The following is a 15624-nucleotide window of genomic DNA, read 5'->3' as shown; positions in this document are numbered from 1 at the left end:
CATCACCGAGGAAGTACCCGAGGTGGGCTCCATTACCGAGGAAGTAGCCGAGGTGGGCTCCATCACCGAGGAAGAACCCGAGGTGGGCTCCATCACCGAGGAAGTACCCGAGGTGAGCTCCATCGCCGAGGAAGAACCCGAAGTGGGCTCCATCACCGAGGAAGAACCCGAGGTGGGCTCCATCACCGAGGAAGTACCCGAGGTGGGCTCCATCACCGAGGAAGTACCCGAGGTGGGCTCCATCACCGAGGAAGTACCCGAGGTGAGCTCCATCACCGAGGAAGTACCCGAGGTGAGCTCCATCACCGAGGAAGTACCCGAGGTGGGCTCCATCACAGAGGAAGTACCCGAGGTGGGCTCCATCACCGAGGAAGTACCCGAGGTGGGCTCCATCACCGAGGAAGTACCCGAGGTCGACTCCATCACCGAGGAAGTACCCGAGGTGAGGTCCATCACCGAGGAAGTACCCGAGATGAGGTCCATCACCGAGGAAGAACCCGAGGTGGGCTCCATCACCGAGGAAGTACCCGAGGTGGGCTCCTTCACCGAGGAAGTATCCGGGGTGAGCTCCATCACCGAGGAAGTACCCGAGGTGAGCTCCATCACCGAGGAAGTACCCGAGGTGAGCTCCATCACCGAGGAAGAACCCGAGGTGGGCTCCATCACCGAGGAAGTACCCGAGGTGGGCTCCATCACCGAGGAAGTACCCGAGGTGAGCTCCATCACCGAGGAAGTACCCGAGGTGAGCTCTATCACCGAGGAAGTACCCGAGGTGAGGTCCATCACCGAGGAAGAACCCGAGGTGGGCTCCTTCACCGAGGAAGTACCCGAGGTGGGCTCCATCACCGAGGAAGTACCCGAGGTGGGCTCCATCCCCGAGGAAGTACCCGAGGTGGGCTCCATTACCGAGGAAGTAGCCGAGGTGGGCTCCATCACCGAAGAAGTACCCGAGGACGTGGGCTCCATCACCGAGGAAGAACCCGAGGTGGGCTCCATCACCGAGGAAGTACCCGAGGTGGGCTCCATTACCGAGGAAGTAGCCGAGGTGGGCTCCATCACCGAGGAAGAACCCGAGGTGGGCTCCATCACCGAGGAAGAACCAGAGGTGAGCTCCATCGCCGAGGAAGAACCCGAGGTGGGCTCCATCACCGAGGAAGACCCCGAGGTGGGCTCCATCACCGAGGAAGAACCCGAGGTGGGCTCCATCACCGAGGAAGTACCCGAGGTGGGCTCCGTACCCGAGGTGGGCTCCATCACCGAGGAAGAACCCGAGGTGGGCTCCATCACCGAGGAAGTACCCGAGGTGGGCTCCATCACCGAGGAAGTACCCGAGGTGGGCTCCATCACCGAGGAAGAACCCGAGGTGGGATCCATCACCGAGGAAGAACCCGAGGTGGGCTCCATCGCCGAGGAAGTACCCGAGTTGGGCTCCATCACTGAGGAAGTACCCGAGGTGGGCTCCATCACCGAGGAAGTACCCGAGGTGGGCTCCATCACCGAGGAAGTACCCGAGGTGGGCTCCATCACCGAGGAAGTAGCCGAGGTGGGCTCCATCACCGAGGAAGAACCCGAGGTGGGCTCCATCACCGAGGAAGAACCCGAGGTGGGCTCCATCACCCAGGAAGAACCCGAGATGGGCTCCATCACCGAGGAAGAACCCGAGGTGAGCTCCATCACCGAGGAAGTACCCGAGGTGGGCTCCATCACCGAGGAAGTACCCGAGGTGGGCTCCATCACCGAGGAAGTACCCGAGGTGAGCTCCATCACCGAGGAAGTACCCGAGGTGGGCTCCATCACCGAGGAAGTACCCGAGGTAGTCTCCGTCACCGAGGAAGTACCCGAGGTGGGCTCCGTCACCGAGGAAGTACCCGAGGTGGGCTCCGTCACCGAGGAAGTACCCGAGGTGAGCTCCATCACCGAAGAAGTTCCCGAGGTGGGCTCCATCACCGAGGAAGTAGCCGAGGTGGGCTCCATCACCGAGGAAGTAGCCAAGGTGGGCTCCATCACCGAGGAAGAACCCGAGGTGGGCTCCATCACCGAGGAAGTTCCCGAGGTGGGCTCCATCACCGAGGAAGTAGCCGAGGTGGACTCTATCACCGAGGAAGTAGCCGAGGTGGGTTCCATCACCGAGGAAGAACCCGAGGTGGGCTCCATCACCGAGGAAGTACCCGAGGTGGGCTCCATCACCGAGGAAGTACCCGAGGTGGGCTCCATCACCGAGGAAGTACCCGAGGTGGGCTCCATCACCGAGGAAGTACCCGAGGTGGGCTCTATCACCGAGGAAGTACCCGAGGTGGGCTCCATCACCGAGGAAGTAGCCGAGGTGGGCTCCATCACCGAGGAAGGACCCGAGGTGGGCTCCATCGCCGAGGAAGAACCCGAGGTGGGCTCCATCACCGAGGAAGAACCCGAGGTAGGCTCCATCACCCAGGAAGAACCCGAGGTGGGCTCCATCACCGAGGAAGAACCCGAGGTGAGTTCCATCACCGAGGAAGTACCCGAGGTGAGCTCCATCACCGAGGAAGTACCCGAGGTGGGCTCCATCACGGAGGAAGTACCCGAGGTGAGCTCCATCACTGAGGAAGTACTCGAGGTGGGCTCCATCACCGAGGAAGTAGCCGAGGTGGGCTCCATCACCGAGGAAGTAGCCGAGGTGGGCTCCATCACCGAGGAAGAACCCGAGGTGGGCTACATCACCGAGGAAGAACCCGAGGTGGGCTCCATCACCGAGGAAGTACCCGAGGTGAGCTCCATCACCGAGGAAGTACCCGAGGTGAGCTCCACCACCGAGGAAGTACCCGAGGTGGGCTCCATCACCGAGGAAGAACCCGAGGTGGGCTCCATCACCGAGGAAGAACCCGAGGTGGGCTCCATCACCGAGGAAGAACCCGAGGTAGGCTCCATCACCGAGGAAGTAGCCGAGGTGGGCTCCATCACCGAGGAAGAACCCGAGGTGGGATCCATCACCGAGGAAGAACCCGAGGTGGGTTCCATCACCGAGGAAGAACCCGAGGTGGGCTCCATCACCGAGGAAGTACCCGAGGTGGGCTCCATCACCGAGGAAGTACCCGAGGAGGGCTCCATCACCGAGGAAGTACCCGAGGTGGGCTCCATCACCGAAGAAGTACCCGAGGTGGGTTCCATCACCGAGGAAGAACCCGAGGTGGGCTCCATCACCGAGGAAGTACCCGAGGTGGGCTCCATCACCGAGGAAGAACCCGAGGTGGGCTCCATCACCGAGGAAGAACCCGAGGTGAGCTCCATCACCGAGGAAGAACCCGAGGTAGGCTCCATCACCGAGGAAGTAGCCGAGGTGGGCTCCATCACCGAGGAAGAACCCGAGGTGGGATCCATCACCGAGGAAGGACCCGAGGTGGGTTCCATCACCGAGGAAGAACCCGAGGTGGGCTCCATCACCGAGGAAGTTCCCGAGGTGGGCTCTATCACCGAGGAAGTACCCGAGGTGGGCTCCATCACCGAGGAAGTACCCGAGGTGGGCTCCATCATCGAGGAAGAACCCGAGGTGGGCTCCATCGCCGAGGAAGAACCCGAGGTGGGCTCCATCACCGAGGAAGTACCCGAGATGAGCTCCATCACCGAGGAAGTACCCGAGGTGGGCTCCATCACCGAGGAAGAACCCGAGGTGGGCTCCATCGCCGAGGAAGAACCCGAGGTGGGCTCCATCACCGAGGAAGTACCCGAGATGAGCTCCATCACCGAGGAAGTACCCGAGGTGGGCTCCATCACCGAGGAAGTACCCGAGGTGGGCTCCATCACCGAGGAAGAACCCGAGGTGAGCTCCATCACCGAGGAAGAACCCGAGGTGGGCTCCATCACCGAGGAAGTACCCGAGGTGGGCTCCATCACCGAGGAAGAACCCGAGGTGGGCTCCATCACCGAGGAAGAACCCGAGGTGGGCTCCATCACCGAAGAAGTACCCGAGGTGAGCTCCATCACCGAGGAAGTACCCGAGGTGGGCTCCATCACCGAGGAAGTACCCGAGGTGGGCTCCATCACCGAGGAAGAACCCGAGGTGGGCTCCATCACCGAGGAAGAACCCGAGGTGGGCTCCATCACCGAGGAAGTACCCGAGGTGGGCTCCATCACCGAGGAAGAAGCAGAGGTGAGCTCCATCACCGAGGAAGAACCCGAGGTGGGCTCCATCACCGAGGAAGTACCCGAGGTGGGCTCCATCACCGAGGAAGAACCCGAGGTGAGCTCCATCACCGAGGAAGAACCCGAGGTGGGCTCCATCACCGAGGAAGTACCCCAGGTGAGCTCCATCACCGAGGAAGAACGTGAGGTGAGTTCCATCACCGTGGAAGTACCCCAGGTGAGCTCCATCACCGAGGAAGAACGTGAGGTGAGCTCCATCACCGAGGAAGAACCCGAGGTGGGCTCCATCACCGAGGAAGTACCCCAGGTGAGCTCCATCACCGAGGAAGAACGTGAGGTGAGCTCCATCACCGAGGAAGAACGTGAGGTGATCTCCATCACCGTGGTAATACCCCAGGTGAGCTCCATCACCGTGGAAGTACGCCAGGTGAGCTCCATCACCGAGGAAGAACGTGAGGTGACCTCCATCACCGTGGAAGTACCCCAGGTGAGCTCCATCACCGAGGAAGAACGTGAGGTGAGCTCCATCACCGTGGAAGTACCCCAGGTGAGCTCCATCACCGAGGAAGAACGTGAGGTGAGCTCCATCACCGTGGAAGTACCCCAGGTGAGCTCCATCACCGAGGAAGAACGTGAGGTGAGCTCCATCACCGTGGAAGTACCCCAGGTGAGCTCCATCACCGAGGAAGAACGTGAGGTGAGCTCCATCACCGTGGAAGTACCCCAGGTGAGCTCCATCACCGAGGAAGAACGTGAGGTGACCTGCATCACCGAGGAAGTACCTGAGGTGAGCTTCATCACCGAGGAAGTACCCGGGGTGACCTGCATCACCGAGGAAGTACCTGAGGTGAGCTTCATCACCGAGGAAGTACCCGAGGTGACCTGCATCACCGAGGAAGTACCTGAGGTGAGCTTTATCACCAAGGAAGTACCCGAGATGACCTGCATCACCGAGGAAGTACCTGAGGTGAGCTTCATCACCGAGGAAGTACCCGAGGTGAGCTCCATCGCCGAGGAAGAACGTGAGGTGAGCTCCATCACCGTGGAAGTACCCCAGGTGAGCTCCATCACTGAGGAAGAACGTGAGGTGAGCTCCATCACCGTGGAAGTACCCCAGGTGAGCTCTATCACCGAGGAAGAACGTGAGGTGAGCTCCATCACTGAGGAAGAACGTTAGGTGAGCTCCATCACCGTGGAAGTACCTCAGGTGAGCTCCATCACCTAGGAAGAACGTGAGGTGAGCTCCATCACCGTGGAAGTACCCGAGGCGAGTTCCATCACCGAGTTTCAAAGTTTTGTTTCATTTTTTTTTTTGTATCAAAATATAACTATGGAGAGGAGATATGGGAGGCCCAGCGATCAAGATACTTTGCTGGGTGACTGGTTTGTGTCCGGGAATGGTCACATTGGGTCAGGTTCGAGCCCCATGCCACCCATGGGCGTGAAATGAGAAATAATCCTGATTTCCAATTGTCGGAAATCCGACACACAAGTTAACATACAGCAGTTACCCCTTGAAGGCTTTAGAGAATGGGTGATTCCGTGACACCAGTAAACTGGAATATATTTTGCTAGCCTTTCACTCCCCTTCACTTTCACTTGTCCGTGATTCATAACAAACCACAGTGCCTAAATGCTCTCTACAGCATTGTTAATAATAGTTAAGTGTTTCAGGTCAGAGCTGGTGATGAGTGGAGCTGTGTTCGCGCCTCCGTCAACACGTGAAGACCAGAATGCCACGAAGACCTTCCAACAAGCAACAAAACAAAAATTATGTAAAATATGAACACCGTGTAAATCACCGTGTAAATCACCGTGTAAATCATCGAGTAAATCACTGAGTGTCTCAACGATCCCGAACTGGCGGTTTCATGACCGTATGAAGTACGCTTGTTGGTGTTCTTCGTTCATCAACATAACAGCTTTACAGATGAATAGAAACTCAAAGAGTTGGATTAAACTAAAGCCGATCTTGTCATCACGTGTAGCAGTAGCCGCCGTGTTCAGTGAGATTGTATCATGTCATCATGATACAATCATTGTATTGTATCATGATCAGACGTCATGATGCATGATACAGACATGATACATTGTATTCTATCATGTAGACGTCATGATTGTATCATATGATCATGATATAGATTCATGGAAGACACTCTAACCAGCAGGATTGAATTGATAAATAATTTAATTACATGTAATTTGTGAATTTCCTCGGTTCATCACCGAGGAAGTACCCGAGGTGGGCTCCATCACCGAGGAAGTACCCGAGGTGGGCTCCATCACCGAAGAAGTACCCGAGGTAGGCTCCATCACCGAGGAAGAACCCGAGGTGGGCTCCATCACCGAGGAAGTACCCGAGGTGGGCTCCATTACCGAGGAAGTTGCCGAGGTGGGCTCCATCACCGAGGAAGAACCCGAGGTGGGCTCCATTACCGAGGAAGTAGCCGAGGTGGGCTCCATCACCGAAGAAGTACCCGAGGTGGGCTCCAACACCGAGGAAGAACCCGAGGTGGGCTCCATCACCGAGGAAGTACCCGAGGTGGGCTCCATTACCGAGGAAGTAGCCGAGGTGGGCTCCATCACCGAGGAAGAACCCGAGGTGGGCTCCATCACCGAGGAAGTACCCGAGGTGAGCTCCATCGCCGAGGAAGAACCCGAAGTGGGCTCCATCACCGAGGAAGAACCCGAGGTGGGCTCCATCACCGAGGAAGTACCCGAGGTGGGCTCCATCACCGAGGAAGTACCCGAGGTGGGCTCCATCACCGAGGAAGTACCCGAGGTGAGCTCCATCACCGAGGAAGTACCCGAGGTGAGCTCCATCACCGAGGAAGTACCCGAGGTGGGCTCCATCACCGAGGAAGTACCCGAGGTGGGCTCCATCACCGAGGAAGTACCCGAGGTGAGGTCCATCACCGAGGAAGTACCCGAGGTCGACTCCATCACCGAGGAAGTACCCGAGGTGAGGTCCATCACCGAGGAAGTACCCGAGATGAGGTCCATCACCGAGGAAGAACCCGAGGTGGGCTCCATCACCGAGGAAGTACCCGAGGTGGGCTCCATCACCGAGGAAGTACCCGAGGTGGGCTCCTTCACCGAGGAAGTATCCGGGGTGAGCTCCATCACCGAGGAAGTACCCGAGGTGAGCTCCATCACCGAGGAAGTACCCGAGGTGAGCTCCATCACCGAGGAAGAACCCGAGGTGGGCTCCATCACCGAGGAAGTACCCGAGGTGGGCTCCATCACCGAGGAAGTACCCGAGGTGAGCTCCATCACCGAGGAAGTACCCGAGGTGAGCTCTATCACCGAGGAAGTACCCGAGGTGAGGTCCATCACCGAGGAAGAACCCGAGGTGGGCTCCTTCACCGAGGAAGTACCCGAGGTGGGCTCCATCACCGAGGAAGTACCCGAGGTGGGCTCCATCCCCGAGGAAGTACCCGAGGTGGGCTCCATTACCGAGGAAGTAGCCGAGGTGGGCTCCATCACCGAAGAAGTACCCGAGGACGTGGGCTCCATCACCGAGGAAGAACCCGAGGTGGGCTCCATTACCGAGGAAGTACCCGAGGTGGGCTCCATTACCGAGGAAGTAGCCGAGGTGGGCTCCATCACCGAGGAAGAACCCGAGGTGGGCTCCATCACCGAGGAAGAACCAGAGGTGAGCTCCATCGCCGAGGAAGAACCCGAGGTGGGCTCCATCACCGAGGAAGACCCCGAGGTGGGCTCCATCACCGAGGAAGAACCCGAGGTGGGCTCCATCACCGAGGAAGTACCCGAGGTGGGCTCCGTACCCGAGGTGGGCTCCATCACCGAGGAAGAACCCGAGGTGGGCTCCATCACCGAGGAAGTACCCGAGGTGGGCTCCATCACCGAGGAAGTACCCGAGGTGGGCTCCATCACCGAGGAAGAACCCGAGGTGGGATCCATCACCGAGGAAGAACCCGAGGTGGGCTCCATCACCGAGGAAGTACCCGAGTTGGGCTCCATCACTGAGGAAGTACCCGAGGTGGGCTCCATCACCGAGGAAGTAGCCGAGGTGGCCTCCATCACCGAGGAAGAACCCGAGGTGGGCTCCATCACCGAGGAAGAACCCGAGGTGGGCTCCATCACCGAGGAAGAACCCGAGGTGGGCTCCATCACTGAGGAAGAACCCGAGGTGGGCTCCATCACCGAGGAAGTACCCGAGGTGGGCTTCATCACCGAGGAAGAACCCGAGGTGGGCTCCATCGCCGAGGAAGAACCCGAGGTGGGCTCCATCACCGAGGAAGAACCCGAGGTGGGCTCCATCACCGAGGAAGAACCCGAGGAGGGCTCCATCACCGAGGAAGAACCCGAGGTGGGCTCCATCACCGAGGAAGTACCCGAGGTGGGCTCCATCACCGAGGAAGTACCCGAGGTGGGCTCAATAACCGAGGAAGAACCCGAGGTGGGCTCCATCACCGAGGAAGAACCCGAGGTGGGCTCCATCACCCAGGAAGTTCCCGAGGTAGGCACCATCACCGAGGAAGTACCCGAGGTGAGCTACATCACCGAGGAAGAACCCGAGGTGAGCTCCATCACCGAGGAAGTACCCGAGGTGGGCTCCATCACCGAGGAAGAACCCGAGGTGGCGTCCATCACCGAGGAAGAACCCGAGGTGGGCTCCATCACCGAAGAAGAACCCGTGGTGGGCTCCATCACCCAGGAAGTACCCGAGGTAGGCTCCATCACCGAGGAAGTACCCGAGGTGAGCTACATCACCGAGGAAGAACCCGAGGTGAGCTCCATCACCGAGGAAGTACCCGAGGTGGGCTCCATCACCGAGGAAGAACCCGAGGTGGCGTCCATCACCGAGGAAGTACCCGAGGTGGGCTCCATCACCGAGGAAGAACCCGAGGTGGCGTCCATCACCGAGGAAGAACCCGAGGTGGGCTCCATCGCCGAGGAAGAACCCGAGGTGGGCTCCATCGCCGAGGAAGAACCCGAGGTAGGCTCCATCACCGAGGAAGAACCCGAGGTGGGCTCCATCACCGAGGAAGAACCCGAGGTAAGCTCCATCACCGAGGAAGAATCCGAGGTGGGCTCCATCACCGAGGAAGAACCCGAGGTGGGCTCCATCACCGAGGAAGAACCCGAGGTGGGCTCCATCACCGAGGAAGTACCCGAGGTGGGCTCCATCACCGAGGAAGTACCCGAGGTGAGCTCCATCACCGAGGAAGTACCCGAGGTGGGCTCCATCACCGAGGAAGTACCCGAGGTGGGCTCCATCACCGAGGAAGAACCCGAGGTGGGCTCCATCAAGGAGGAAGTACCCGAGGTGGGCTCCATCACCGAGGAAGTACCCAAGGTGGGCTCCATCACCGAGGAAGTACCCGAGGTGAGCTCCATCACCGAGGAAGTACCCGAGGTGGGCTCCATCACCGAGGAAGTACCCGAGGTGGGCTCCATCACCGAGGAAGAACCCGAGGTGGGCTCCATCACCGAGGAAGTACCCGAGGTGGGCTCCATCACCGAGGAAGTACCCGAGGTGGGCTCCATCACCGAGGAAGTACCCGAGGTGGGCTCCATCACCGAGGAAGTACCCGAGGTGGGCTCCATCACCGAGGAAGAACCCGAGGTGGGCTCCATCACCGAGGAAGATCCCGAGGTGGGCTCCATCACCGAGGAAGTACCCGAGGTGGGCTCCATCACCGAGGAAGTACCCGAGGTGGGCTCCATCACCGAAGAAGTACCCGAGGTGGGCTCCATCACCGAGGAAGTACCCGAGGTGGGCTCCATCACCGAGGAAGAACCCGAGGTGGGCTCCATCACCGAGGAAGTTCCCGAGGTGGGCTCCATCACCGAGGAAGTATCCGAGGTGGGCTCCATCACCGAGGAGGAACCCGAGGTGGGCTCCATCACCGAAGAAGTACCCGAGGTGGGCTCCATCACCGAGGAAGAACCCGAGGTGGGCTCCATCACCGAGGAAGTACCCGAGGTGAGCTCCATCACCGATGAAGTACCCGAGGTGGGCTCCATCACCGAGGAAGTACCCGAGGTGAGCTCCATCACCGAGGAAGTACCCGAGGTGGGCTCCATCACCGAGGAAGAACCCGAGGTGGGCTCCATCACCGAGGAAGTACCCGAGGTGAGCTCCATCACCGAGGAAGTACCTCCGGTGAGCTCCATCACCGAGGAAGTACCTCCGGTGAGCTCCATCACCGAGGAAGAACGTGAGGTGATCTCCATCACCGTGGTAGTACCCCATGTGAGCTCCATCACCGTGGAAGTACGCCAGGTGAGCTCCATCACCGAGGAAGAACGTGAGGTGAGCTCCATCACCGTGGAAGTACGCCAGGTGAGCTCCATCACCGAGGAAGAACGTGAGGTGAGCTCCATCACCGTGGAAGTACCCCAGGTGAGCTCCATCACCGAGGAAGAACGTGAGGTGAGCTCCATCACCGTGGAAGTACCCCAGGTGAGCTCCATCACCGAGGAAGTACCTGAGGTTAGCTTCATCACCGAGGAAGTACCCGGGGTGACCTGCATCACCGAGGAAGTACCTGAGGTGAGCTTCATCACCGAGGAAGTACCCGGGGTGACCTGCCTCACTGAGGAAGTACCTGAGGTGAGCTTCATCACCGAGGAAGTACCTGAGGTGAGCTTCTTCACCGAGGAAGTACCCGGGGTGACCTGCATCACCGAGGAAGTACCTGAGGTGAGCTGTATCACCAAGGAAGTACCCGAGGTGACCTGCATCACCGAGGAAGTACCTGAGGTGAGCTCCATCACCGTGGAAGTACCCCAGGTGAGCTCCATCACCGAGAAAGTACCTGAGGTGAGCTTCATCACCGAGGAAGTACCCGGGGTGACCTGCATCACCGAGGAAGTACCTGAGGTGAGCTTCATCACCGAGGAAGTACCCGGGGTGACCTGCCTCACTGAGGAAGTACCTGAGGTGAGCTTCATCACCGAGGAAGTACCTGAGGTGAGCTTCTTCACCGAGGAAGTACCCGGGGTGACCTGCATCACCGAGGAAGTACCTGAGGTGAGCTTTATCACCGAGGAAGTACCCGAGGTGACCTGCATCACCGAGGAAGTACCTGAGGTGAGCTTCATCACCGAGGAAGTACCCGAGGTGAGCTCCATCACCGAGGAAGTACCCGTGGTGAGCTGCATCACCGAGGAAGTACCTCAGGTGAAGTACTCCAGGTGAGCTCCATCACCGAGGAAGTACCCCAGGTGAGCTCCCTCACCGAGAAAGTACCCCAGGTGAGCTCCATCACCGAGAAAGTACCCCAGGTGAGCTCCATCACCGAGGAAGTACCCCAGGTGAGCTCCATCACCGAGGAAGTACAGGAGGTGAGCTCCATTACCGAGGAAGTACCCCAGGTGAGCTCCATTACCGTGGAAGTACCCGAGGTGAGCTCAATCACCGTGGAAGTACCCCAGTTGAGCTCCATCACCGAGGAAGTACCTGAGGTGAGCTCCATCACCGAGGAGACGACTACGACCTGGTAGTCCCCCTCCCAGCGCGTCCCCCTCCCGGCGTGTCCCTGTCCCAGCGAGTTTCCCTCCCAGCGAGTCCCCCTCCCGGCGAGTCCCTCTCCCAGCGAGTTCCCCTCCCAGCGAGTTCCCCTCCCGGCGAGTCCCCCTCCCAGCGAGTCCCTCTCCCAGCGAGACCCCCTCCCAGCGAGTCCCCCTCCCAGCGAGTTCCCCTCCCAGCGAGTCCCCCTCCCAGCGAGTTCCCCTCCCAGCGAGTTCCCCTCCCGGCGAGTCCCCCTCCCAGCGAGTCCTCCTCCCGGCGAGTCCCCCTCCCAGCGGGCTTCCCGACCGGCGGGCTTCCCGACCGGCTGGCGTCCCGACCGGCGGGCGTCCCGACCGGCGGGCTTCCCGACCGGCGGGCGTCCCGGCCGGCGGGCTTCCCGACCGGCGGGCGTCCCGGCCGGCGAGGGGGACTCGCCGGGAGGGGAACTCGCTGGGAGGGGAACTCGCTGGGAGGGGGACTCGCCGGGAGGAGAACTCGCTGGGAGGGGAACTCGCTGGGAGGGGGATTCGCTGGGAGGGGAACTCGCTGGGAGGGGAACTCGCCGGGAGGGGGTCTCGCCGGTCGGGTCTCTCGCCGGTCGGGTCGCTCACCGGTCGGGACGTTTCAGACAGTGTTCTCTCATGTTTCAGTGTTCTCTCATGTTTCAGACAGTGTTCTCTCATGTTTCAGTGTTCTCTCATGTTTCAGACAGTGTTCTCATGTTTCAGACAGTGTTCTCATGTTTCAGACAGTGTTCTCTCATGTTTCACACAGTGTTCTCTCATGTTTCAGACAGTGTTCTCTCATGTTGCGTGCTGGGAAGCAGTCTGGTCTTCGCTGAGTGTCAGTTACTTGTTCTTCAGTCCCTATAATTCCGGTACAGGTTTAACTTTTAGTTCACTTTCCAACTGTTTTCTTTATCCCTGAAAAGAAATTCTGATAGTCAGGTTAACTACCTTCAGAGTTTGCTATTATCGTCTATTCTCTCTCTCTTCCTCTTTCTCTTTCACTTACGTACAATGATATCACATATATAAAGGGTAATAGACAAGATATCACTCATCGTATATGTGATATCTTTTTAAGCCAATGAAAGAAGAAAGAAAATTATGAAGGAAAAACGATTATCAAGCCAATACGACTATATAGCACTTGGAAGGAATCAGGATATAAGGATTTAGGATGGGACGGGGGGAAAGGAATGGTGCCCAACCACTTGTGGACGGTCGGGGATTGAACGCCGACCTGCAAGAAGCGAGACCGAGAGACGGTAATAATAGCAAAGCTACGGAGGAAATTATTCTGAATGTCAGGATTTTTTTATGGATAAAGAACACAGTTGGAAAGTGAAGTAATATTTATACCTACACCCTTCCCCCCCCCCCCCCCCCCGTCCCATCCCTAATCCTTATCTTTCCCACTGATATATAGTTTAACGGCTTAGCGCTTTCCTCCTGATAGTTACCTGCCCTTTATTATATAGGGAATATTAGCACATTATACATGTTAATTTCACTATGTGTGTAACCGTGTCCAGCTTGGTAAACTCACTACTCACTCATGAGTACGTGTCCAGCCTGGTAAACTCACTAAACACACTCATGAGTGTGTCCAGCTTAGTAAACTCACTATATACTCATGAGTGAGTCCAGCTTGGTAAACACACTACATACTCATGAGTACGTGTCCAGCCTGGTAAACTCACTAAACACACTCATGAGTGTGTCCAGCTTAGTAAACTCACTATATACTCATGAGTGAGTCCAGCTTGGTAAACTCACTATATACTCATGAGTGTGTCCAGCTTGGTAAACTCACTACACACTTATGAGTGTGTCCAGCCTGGTAAACTATCTACACACTTATGAGTGTGTCCAGCCTGGTAAACTCACTACATACTCATGAGTACGTGTCCAGCTTGGTAAACTCACTATATACTCATGAGTGTGTCCAGCTTGGTAAACTCACTATATACTCATGAGTACGTGTCCAGCTTGGTAAACTCACTATATACTCATGAGTACGTGTCCAGCATGGTAAACTCACTACACACTTATGAGTGTGTCCAGCCTGGTAAACTCACTATATACTCATGAGTACGTGTCCAGTTTGGTAAACTCACTACATACTCATGAGTACGTGTCCAGCTTGGTAAACTCACTACATATTCATGAGTCTGTGTCCAGCCTGGTAAACTCACTACATAGTCATGAGTACTTGTCCAGCTTGGTAAACTCACTATATACTCATGAGTGTGTCCAGCTTGGTAAACTCACTATATACTCATGAGTACGTGTCCAGCTTGGTAAACTCACTATATACTCATGAGTGTGTCCAGCCTGGTAAACTCACTACCCACTCATGAGTGTGTCCAACCTGGTAAACTCACTATATACTCATGAGTGTGTCCAGCTTGGTAAACTCACTATATACTCATGAGTACGTGTCCAGCTTGGTAAACTCACTACAAACTGATGAGTGTGTCCAGCCTGGTAAACTCACTACACACTAATGAGTGTGTCCAGCCTGGTAAACTCACTATATACTCATGAGTACGTGTCCAGCTTGGTAAACTCACTATATACTCATGAGTACGTGTCCCGCTTGGTAAACTCACTACCCACTCATGAGTGTGTCCAACCTGGTAAACTCACTACACACTCAGGAGTGTGTCCAGCCTGGTAAACTCACTACACACCCATGAGTGTGTCCAGCCTGGTAAACTCACTACACTCTCATAAGCGTGTCCAGCTTAGTAAACTCACTACTCATGAGTGTGTCCAGCTTGGTAAACTCACTACACTCTCATACGTGTGTCCAGCTTGGTAAACTCACTACATACTCATGAGTACGTGTCCAGCCTGGTAAACTCACTACCCACTCATGAGTGTGTCCAGCTTAGTAAACTCAATACTCATGAGTGTGTCCAGCTTGGTAAACTCACTACACTCTCATACGTGTGTCCAGCTTGGTAAACTCACTACATACTCATGAGTACGTGTCCAGCTTGGTAAACTCACTACACACTCATGAGTGGGTCCAGCCTGGTAAACTCACTACACACTCAGGAGTGTGTCCAGCCTGGTAAACTCACTACACACTCAGGAGTGTGTCCAGCCTGGTAAACTCACTACACACCCATGAGTGTGTCCAGCCTGGTAAACTCATTACACACCCATGAGTGTGTCCAGCATGGTAAACTCACACTCACATTTCTGGTAAACTCTAACGCAACATTTCCCACAAGGTCGGTCACCATATTTACAAACTTTTAAACCACTTAAGATCCTTTACAAAGCAAATCTCTCCCAGTTTTCTCGGTAAATATTGAAAATTTCCGCCTCGACTCTTAAATGGTCCATTGGTTCTCAGCTCGGATACGTGTCTGACGGAAACGCTTGGGCTCAGAAACTGAAACTTCAGAAACTGTTACTGACGCCAGGCATATGGGGAGCGGGGGTGAAGAGACGTGTCAGGTGAAAAACGCAAAACCATTACAGGTATACTGACCCACCACCGGCAGGTAGACTGTTGACCTAGATATGACGGAATGAAGTAACCTCTGTATATACCTTCCTTGGAGTTCCACACACCATATCCAGGACCCAATTAAACCTGCCGGCTGGTCAGCAGGCTGGTGCCACAGCTTCAATAACTCTTCAGAGACTGACAGGCTCTAGGCCAGACTCAAAGCCAACCACAACAGCCAAGTGGAAACCAAAACTTTAATGATATTCGAATGTAATAACGTTATCTCTTGTACAATTTTCTGCGTCACATTGACAGGAATTTTGTCCACAAAATATTCCGAACGGAACACTAAACCTGCAAACTTTATTAGTGCCTTTACAGACTTTATTGCTCAGCACGCTGTCAACTGCTCAGTAATATTGCTCAGCACGCTGTCAGCTGCTCAGTAATATTGCTCAGCACGCTGTCAGCTGCTCAGTAATATTGCTCAGCACGCTGTCAGCTGCTCAGTAATATTGCTCAACACGCTGTCATCTGCACAGTAATATTGCTCA

The 15624-nt window shown here is 56.5% G+C and overlaps 1 protein-coding gene across 1 annotated transcript; it reads left to right on the top strand.

Moving 5' to 3' along the window:
* Window positions 1-472: 472 nt before the first annotated feature.
* Window positions 473-11592, top strand: LOC138353797 (fap1 adhesin-like). The gene is made up of 16 exons (XM_069307205.1): window positions 473-622; window positions 881-1015; window positions 1352-1504; window positions 1562-1693; window positions 2522-2653; window positions 3302-3493; window positions 4982-5113; window positions 6347-6568; window positions 7157-7288; window positions 7547-7681; window positions 8018-8149; window positions 8528-8659; window positions 8708-8839; window positions 10268-10399; window positions 10598-10849; window positions 11284-11592. The coding sequence occupies exons 1-16, from the start codon at window positions 473-475 to the stop codon at window positions 11590-11592; spliced, it is 2604 nt and encodes an 867-aa protein (XP_069163306.1).
* Window positions 11593-15624: the final 4032 nt, after the last annotated feature.

Source organism: Procambarus clarkii, chromosome 59, assembly GCF_040958095.1.
Source record: "Procambarus clarkii isolate CNS0578487 chromosome 59, FALCON_Pclarkii_2.0, whole genome shotgun sequence".
Lineage (NCBI taxonomy): Eukaryota > Metazoa > Arthropoda > Malacostraca > Decapoda > Cambaridae > Procambarus > Procambarus clarkii.
Note: the sequence above shows the minus strand (reverse complement) of the source record. Positions and strands in the feature narration are given on the sequence as shown.

What these genes read in the sequence shown, in the direction of transcription:
- LOC138353797 (XM_069307205.1), top strand. Translation starts at nt 473, where the DNA reads ATGAGGTCCATCACCGAGGAAGAACCCGAGGTGGGCTCCATCACCGAG. An exon ending in TCACCGAGGAAGTACCCGAG is followed by an intron (nt 1,016 to 1,351) that starts GTGGGCTCCATT and finishes TCCATCACCGAG; the next exon opens with GAAGAACCCGAGGTGGGATC. An exon ending in TCACCGAGGAAGTACCCGAG is followed by an intron (nt 7,289 to 7,546) that starts GTGAGCTCCATC and finishes TCCATCCCCGAG; the next exon opens with GAAGTACCCGAGGTGGGCTC.